We start from the raw sequence: 8,120 nt of genomic DNA, 5'->3' as shown, positions 1-8,120 counted from the left end.
TCTCTTATAAAAGGATTTGATAAATCAGGTTTTCAGAATGGAAAAAGGGGTATTTCCTCTGGTGCAAAGATGACCATCTTGAGACTCCTAAAATGAATTCCCTCCGTGGAATCACTTGTTTCTTCTCACCAAGCACAGTGGGCAAGGAAAGGCATGACCCTATGAGCCCCAAGAGACCTGGAGTCCTGTGACCAACTCAGTAGGGTCCAAAAAACCAAAATGCCAGGTATCTTTTCTGTCTAGAGCTCAACACAGCTGGTTTTAATTCAGCTTACATCACACACTGGAGAGCATCTGGAAGAGGGAATGATCCTTTCTGTCCATCATCTTCTTCCCCTCTGATTCCACTTTCTGTCTCCAAACAGGTAGAGAGACTTCCCCATCATGGGAAATCATTCACATAACAGCTTACCTTTCTAGGAATTTCTAATTCCACTTTCTCATCAATGTTCTCAATAAATCTAGATTCATTTCCTTTTCTCACACTCTCCTTTAAACCCTTTCAGTATAACATCAATCACCACCAATCTTGTATTAGTCTGTTCTCACACTGCTATAAAGACATACTCAAGACTGGGTAATTTATAAAAGAAAGAGGTTTAAATGACTCACAGTTCCACATTGCTAGGGAGGCCTCAGGAAACTTACAATCATGACAGAAGGTGAGAGATAAGCAAAGGCATGTCTCACATGGCAGCAAGCAAGAGAGAAACAGAGAGGAAGAGCTTGTGAATGAATGGGGAAGAGCCCCTTATAAAACCATCAGCTCTCATGAGAATTCACTCAGTAGGATGAGAACAGCATGGGGGAAATTGCACATATGATCCAATCAGCTCCCACCAGGTCCCACCCTTAACACATGGGGATTATGGAGATTACAGTTTGAGATGAGATTTGGGTGGAAACACAGAGTCAAACCATATCATTCTGCCCCCTGGCCCCTCCCAAATCTCATGTCTTTTCACATTTCAAAACCAATCGTGCTATCCCAACAATCCTCCAAAGTCTTAACTTATTTCTGCACTAATTCAAAAGTCCATAGTCCTAAGTCTCATCTGAGACAAGGCAAGTCCCTTCCCCCTATGAGCCTGTAAAATCAAAAGTTAGTAACTTCCAAGACACAATTGGGGTACAGAAATTGGGTAAATATTCCCATTCCAAATGGGAGAAACTGGCCAAAAAAAGGAGGGGAGGGGGCTACAGGCCCCATGCAAGTCCAAAATCAGGCAGGGCAGTCATTAAATCTTAAAGCTCCAAAATGATCTCTTTTTACTTCATGTCTCACATCTAGGTCATGCTGATGCCAGAAGTGTGCTCTCACAGTCTCAGGCAACTTGGACACTGTGGCTTTGCAGGGTAAAGTCCCCCTCTATGCTGTCTTCAGAGACTGGCATTGAATGTCTGTGGCTTTTCCAGGCACATAGTGCAAGCTATTGGGTCTACTATTTGAGGTTCTGGAGGATGGTGGCCTTCTTCTCACAACTCCACTAGGCAGTGCCCCAGTGGAGACTGTGTGGGGGCTCCAACCTCACATTTCTTTACCACCCTGCACTAGCAGAGGTTCTCCATAAGGGCTTCACCCATGCAGCAAACTTCTGCCTGGACTTCCAGGCGTTTTCATACTCCTCTGAAATTTATGTGGAGGTTCCCAAACCTAAATTCTTATCTTCTGTGTACCCATAGGCCCAACACCACATGGAAGCTGCCAAGACTTGAGGCTTGCACCCTCTGAAGCAACAGCCTGAGCTGTACCTTGGCCCCTTTTAGCCATGGCTAGAGTCACTGGGACACAGGGCACCAAGTCCTGAGGCTGCACACAGCACGGGGGGGCCTAGACCCAGCCCACAAAACCATTTTTCCTTCCTAGGCCTCCAGGCCTGTGATGGGAGGGTCTGCTGCAAAGGTCTCTGATATGCCCTGAAGCCATTTTCCACATTGTCTTGGCGATTAATATTTGGCTCCTCCTTATTTATGGAAATTTCTTTAGCCAGTATTTCTGCAGCTGGCTTGAATTTCTCCCTAGAAAATGGGTTTTTCTTTTATACCACATGGTCAGTCTGCAAATTTTCCAAACTTGTATGGTCTGCTTCCCTTTTAAACCTAAATTCCAATTTCAGATCATCTCTCTCAAGTTCATAGTTCCACAGATCTCTAGGGCAGGGGAAAAAATGCCACCAGTCTCTTTGCTAAAGCACAGTAAGAGTGACCTTTGCTCCAGTTCCCAACAAGTTCCTCATCTCCATCTGACACTCAGCCTGGACTTCATTGTCCACAACATTATCAACATTTTGGTCAAAACCATTCAACAAGCCTCTAGGAAGTTCCAAACTTTCCCACATCTTCCTGTCTTCTTCTGAGCTCTCCAAACTGTTCCAACCTCTGCCTGTTACCCAGTTCCAAAGTCACTTGCACATTTTCAAGTATCTTTATAGCAGTACCCCACTCTCCATGGCACCAATTTACTGTATTAGTCCATTCTCACACTGCTATAAAGACAAACCCAAGACTGGGTCATTTATAAAGGAAAGAGCTTTAATTGACTCACAGTTCCATGTTGCTGTGGGGGCCTCAGGAAACTTATAATCCTGGCAGAAGGTGAGAGAGACGCAAAGCCATGTCTTATATAGTGGCAAGCAAGAAAGAGAGAGGAAGAGCTTGCAAGTGAAGGGATAAGGGCTCCTTATAAAACCATCAGATCTCATAAGAACTCACTATGATGAGGGCAGCAGGTGGAAAACTGCCCCCATGATCCAATCATCTCCCACCAGGTCCCATCCTTGACCAGTGGGGATGATGGGGATTACAATTCAAGTTGAGATTTGGCGGGGACACAGAGCCAAACCATATTAAATCTAGTGTGACCTCATGCTGGGAAAGAGTCAGTGGCCTCACTATTGCATACATTCACCTGTTCTTTACCATACTCAAAAATTAGCCTTGTTGATGTGGAATTCTCTAAGGGGCATAGCAAGAGTGATCTGTGCCACAGTTCCCAATTTGTTCTGCTCCACTGAGATAACAGTGAAGATTTGAGCAATGTAGTTAACACTGGAGAATATGTTCACATTGAAAAACTGGAAGAAAAGGGCAAGAGTCACTATTTAAATGCCATCCCATTTTTCAACATTTTTACAAATCTAATAAACCCATATTTTATAATTGAATAACTACACTGCATAAGAGGGAAAATCACCAATAAAAAAAACATCATGCAGTTTGATTTAAAAAATGAAACTTAAGAGTATTTTGCAATAATACCTATGTTAATAAAAAGAATTACAGAAATAAAAATACAAAAGGATCTAAAGTTATGGAAGTTCATATGCATTCGGTGAATATGACATAAAAAGGCTGAATTCATATCAATGAACCCCAAATATTCTGGAATAATGAAAGCTGCCTTTGAAATGTTTGGTAAAGGAGTAGATCCCACTATAGAAACTTGGAGTGGGATAGGGTGGGTTTGGTGATGTGATCAGCCTCTCCTGAGAAATGCTTTCCTTGTTGGACACATGTCCATTCATTACTGTCCCCAGGTTACTGGGCTTATACACTCACAGTTTATCTCCTCCCTAGTCCCTTCCACAATTTCTTGATAATTTCAGCATTCCAAGTAGAAGACCCATTTGACCTGCAACCATCACTATTCCTTCCAAAATCTGAGATGTCCGCACGTCATGCACCAGACCCCAAATCCTGAACAGATAATCTTTTATTAGCACAGATCCCTCTCTGGAAACTGAATTCCGTGTGTAATTCCATAATCACAGACAGACATCCCACTTTCATTGCCCTACTTCCACTGAACTGAGTCAACCTCTTTGACACTTCTACTTCCTGTGAGTGCTTAGGTCTCCTGTGGTCACCTCTCTATCTTTTGCAAGATGGGACCACTAAAAATTATCACGTTAACTATTGTAATTTGCTGTTGTATCATCTTTCCCCTGAAAAATATGCAAACAAAAAATCCAGGATGGGTCAATTCTCAATGTAGAGTGTCCCTGCTCCTGCCCAATGAAGGGCATGCACAACCATGACTATGGTGCCTTTACAAACGAACAGTCTCCATGAGTCACACCAGTCCTTGCCCATCCTTTGACAAACATTCGTGTCTGCCTCTTCTTCCTCTCAGTGACCATTTAAAACCTGAAATACCCTACTAGAGACCCCTTAACAGTTTATCTCATGGAAGACTATCATGACAACAAGCAGAAATAAAAGCCCTGGAAAGAGAAGTAGATATAGAGGCAATTGTAAGTAAACACATTTTTTAAAAAAGTGTTTTGCTTGGAACATTGATTGGATGAAGGCACGAACACCAACCTGAGATAGTGGCTTCCTGTTGGCACAGTTGATGCCCCCAATGAAGACCATGTTGGGCATGATCGGCCTGGGGTAGTCCATCACAAAGTCCCCTCGGAACAGCCACACGGATGCATGGCTGAGAAGATCCACCACTGACACCTCTCTCTGAAAAAGCTCAGAGGCAAGGCTTGCATAAGGGGCAGAAAGAGCATCGCAAATGTAGGACAGGGCCAGAGGATAGAGCATGTTCTTGACCCTTTGCAGGAATGTCATGTGATCTGAATTGGTTGTTAATAACTTAGGAATATAGGAGTAAGGATTTGGACACTGTGTGCCCTTAAAGTCTAAATCGCATGGAATGTTCCTTAAAAAAAACACAGCAGGAATTGACAAGTACTTAGCCAGCACCACCCCACAGAGGTAAATGGGGTCTATTAAAACCACATCAAAGGAAGTAGCATTCAGGTGCCTCATTAGGGTCTCATTATGCAGTAGCTCCACACAAGACCTATGAAAGACCAAAGACATATTTTTCAAAATTGCCATGCTTTTAGAAAATGTCTTCAGAAAATGTTCTGTTTCAAAGTACAGTTGAGTGTGGCCCAGCACAAGACGATCAAATTCATCCTGGGTCCACGGAATGGCATAGGTTGTCAGGGTGAAAAAGTTCTCTTCTTTGATGTGCATTTTCACCTCCGGGGTGAGGACCACCGCCTGGTGGCCTCTGGCATGGAGCTCCCGCACGGCCTCCCGCATGCTGAGCCAGTGGCTGCCATCAGTGGGCACCACCAGCACCTTCCCACTCTCAGCCCAGGGCTGGACACTGAGGAGGAGCAGCAGTCCTGTAGCCAGCCACAGCAGGGGAACCTGGGGTCCTGTGGCCATCTCAGCAGAAGCCGCCAACAGCTGACTGTCCACCCCACGCTGTGCCTTCTACATTTGTTTTCTTCATCTTAATTACCTTGTCACTGAGCCACCTAGCAAATCATCATGTAATTGGAAGACAGAGTGCCCTCCTCCAGTTACTTATTACCTGTTCGTTAATCTATCATTGCCTTTCATTATGGGCCCCACCCTGGGAAAGACTGATCACTTCTATCTTGAAAAACTCATCTGACCTTGCGCTCACTCTGGGGAACATCCAAGTTCAAGCTCTTGTTTCTCATCCAATTCCCAACACAAGGCTGTGAACACCCATTTCATGTCACTACCTCCTACTTCTCTATGAACCACATTTATCAGGTTGCAGCTGAGGTCTGAGGAGTCACCACTGCCCTAGTCCCCAACCATATGCTCTCTGCTGGATGTGACCCTATTTGCTAATGCTTCAAACTCTTTCTTCTCATGTATGAGTAACATAGCACATCCAAAAAACATACAACATTGCTAAGCAAACTTTCTCTAGCAGGGACTGGGGAGGCTGGATATTTGGTTTTGGTCATTTTTTGCAGCAGGATATTTATTGTAAGGATCAAAGAGGACTCTCTCTGAAGTGGCTGTCAATATGAAAAAAAGCTGCAGGGAGGCTGAGCTCAAGATGTGATGATCGGATTCTTGGGAAGACCTTGTTGAGAATTCTCCATCTATCCCATGGAAAAAGAGGTCCTGCTGTCTAAAGCACACATGGGCAAGATAACCCTAGCAAGGACCCACGGTGGGTTCAGGGAGCTCCCTGCTCACCAAGGGACCGGGGGAGCTAGAACCTGGCTTCAGATCTTGTACAGTCTGAATTCCTCTTCTGAATGCTGAAGGCTCCAGTCTTCTGCAAGTCTGCTTAAAGACTAAAGTGTCCATTCACCCAGGCCTTTATTTCATCCTGAAGATTATGATCAGGCTTTTCTCCAAGTCAATCCAGCACCAAGTTCTGATAAGAACGGTTCCTCCAGAACAGCATGGGCTGCATAATTTGTGGGGACCCAAGTTCAAATTTCAGATGGAGAATTAAATGTGTGCCCTTCTAAGAGAGAGACACCCTGAGCACTCACAAGGGTCTCAAGTCCACAAGGTTCGTCCTGTTCCGGAAAGTCACCACTACATGTGCTCACAAGATTGCTCATGCCTCCTTGTACTGGTCACCCCAGGATGATGTGGGCAGGTTCTCTGGTCTGTGCACACTTTCTATATCACTGTCTCTGTGTCTTCTTGCCTGGCCATGTCTGCCATTTCTGTTGAGGCTGAGGCTTCCCTTAGAGAGGAAGTTACCCCCATTAGATATCCACATTGATAATAGATTCCACCTTTGGACAGAAACTATGGGACAGGCAGTGAATGGAAGCATCCACCAGGGACACACCCAGCTCAAGGGCAACACAAGCAGGATGGCACAGAGAAGGAAGGTCTTCAAGGGCTTTGGGAACTCTCCAGGGGAGGACAATTCCTGGGGAATTGTGAAGATATAAAGGGCTAGAAAGGGATTCTTAGCAGTGAGTGCAACGTCTCAGCCTCTGAATTATACTTCCAACCCATTTAAAATTCTTTCCCTCTAAGCACCCTCCTGATGAGTCCAAGGTGAGGGGTGGAACACACCTGGGAGGTTGCTCTTGCCACATTCATGGGCTCCCGTGTTCTACCTCCAAGTAGTGGTGTTTTATTTAGACAGCGAAGTCATCTGATTTCAAGTGACACATCTGGAACACCTAGACACTGGGGAGGCCCATGTACCTTGGAAGATGGTGGTACTCCAGAGACCTGGGGGTGCTGAGGAGAGCAGAACTACAGGGAGGGAGGAGCTCCTGGTGCCTGGGAAAGAGGAGCAGCTGCCCAAGGCACCAGCTTCCAGGGTCTGGAGATGAGGAGGGGTCTGGGCTGCACAGATAGACTTGGAGCCATCTGAATATGTGGTGGTTGAAGCCATGGGTGTCAGTGAGGTCACCTCAGCAAAGTCCAGAGACAGAAAAAGGCATCCTGAAAGCCTGACCTGTGTAGTCTTATTCGCCTCTGCCAATCTCACAGACCTAAACATACAAACTGGAACTCTTTCATGTTTTTAAGAGAACGTAGAAACTAATCTTCACATCTTGGAGTGGACAAGTTTCCTTAGGGTACAAAAAGTACAAACAATAAAAACTTTGCTAGAATGTACCTCATCAAAATCTAGAACTTTTGCTCTTTGAAAGGTATCGTTTTTTAAAGATGAAAAAAAAAAAAGGAAGACAAGGAGAAAAGGAGATAATTGAATGGTAAGCTGATAGCTCTGAAGGCTGGAGAATAGAACTCTATGGAGTGCAGGAACAAAAACTAAATTTAAATTAACTTTAAAGGAACAAAAATTAAATTCCTCATATAGAGGAAAATCTCCTAGCTTTGAATTAGATGTGGGTTTCACTTTAAGCTTAGTGTCTGTGGTAGGCAGAATCACAGCCCCACGAAAGTATCTACATTGTAGTTCCTCAAATCTGGGAATATGTTCCATTACAGGTGGAAGAGACTTCACAGATATGATTAAATTAAGGGTTTTCAGTTGGGGAGGTCATCCTGGATGTCTGGGTGGGACGATGTAATCACAAGGGCTCTTACAAGTGAAAGAGACAGATGTAAGAGTTGGAGACTTGAGGATGCTGCACTGCGTCTCCATGGAAATGGAAAAGTACCATGGAATTCCAAAATTAAGAAGGAAAAAGAAAATTTCTGTTAGAGGAATGAGCTTACACTCAGTGGAAAGAATACAATTAAGAACAGAGAGAATCAGAATGCTGACATCAAAGAAACTATCAGATTGAAACCATTCTGGTTTTTGTTGTATTTTAAATAAATAAATTTAAAAACCATAGGAGCTGAAACTCCTGAGCTCAATGATTCTCCCACCTGAGCCCCCC

The 8,120-nt window shown here is 44.3% G+C and overlaps 1 protein-coding gene across 1 annotated transcript; it reads right to left on the bottom strand.

Moving 5' to 3' along the window:
* Positions 1–2,924: 2,924 nt before the first annotated feature.
* On the bottom strand, positions 2,925–5,195 carry LOC112614481 (UDP-glucuronosyltransferase 1-3-like). The gene is made up of 2 exons (XM_025371062.1): positions 4,324–5,195; positions 2,925–3,074 (listed from the first exon to the last, which is right to left on the bottom strand). Exons 1-2 carry the CDS (start codon positions 5,188–5,190, stop codon positions 2,925–2,927), a joined length of 1,017 nt encoding a protein of 338 aa, XP_025226847.1. The 5' UTR covers positions 5,191–5,195.
* Positions 5,196–8,120: the final 2,925 nt, after the last annotated feature.

The sequence above is a fragment of the Theropithecus gelada genome, chromosome 20 (genome assembly GCF_003255815.1).
Source record: "Theropithecus gelada isolate Dixy chromosome 20, Tgel_1.0, whole genome shotgun sequence".
Classification (NCBI taxonomy): Eukaryota; Metazoa; Chordata; class Mammalia; order Primates; family Cercopithecidae; genus Theropithecus; species Theropithecus gelada.
This window is presented reverse-complemented; position numbering and strand designations above follow the sequence as displayed.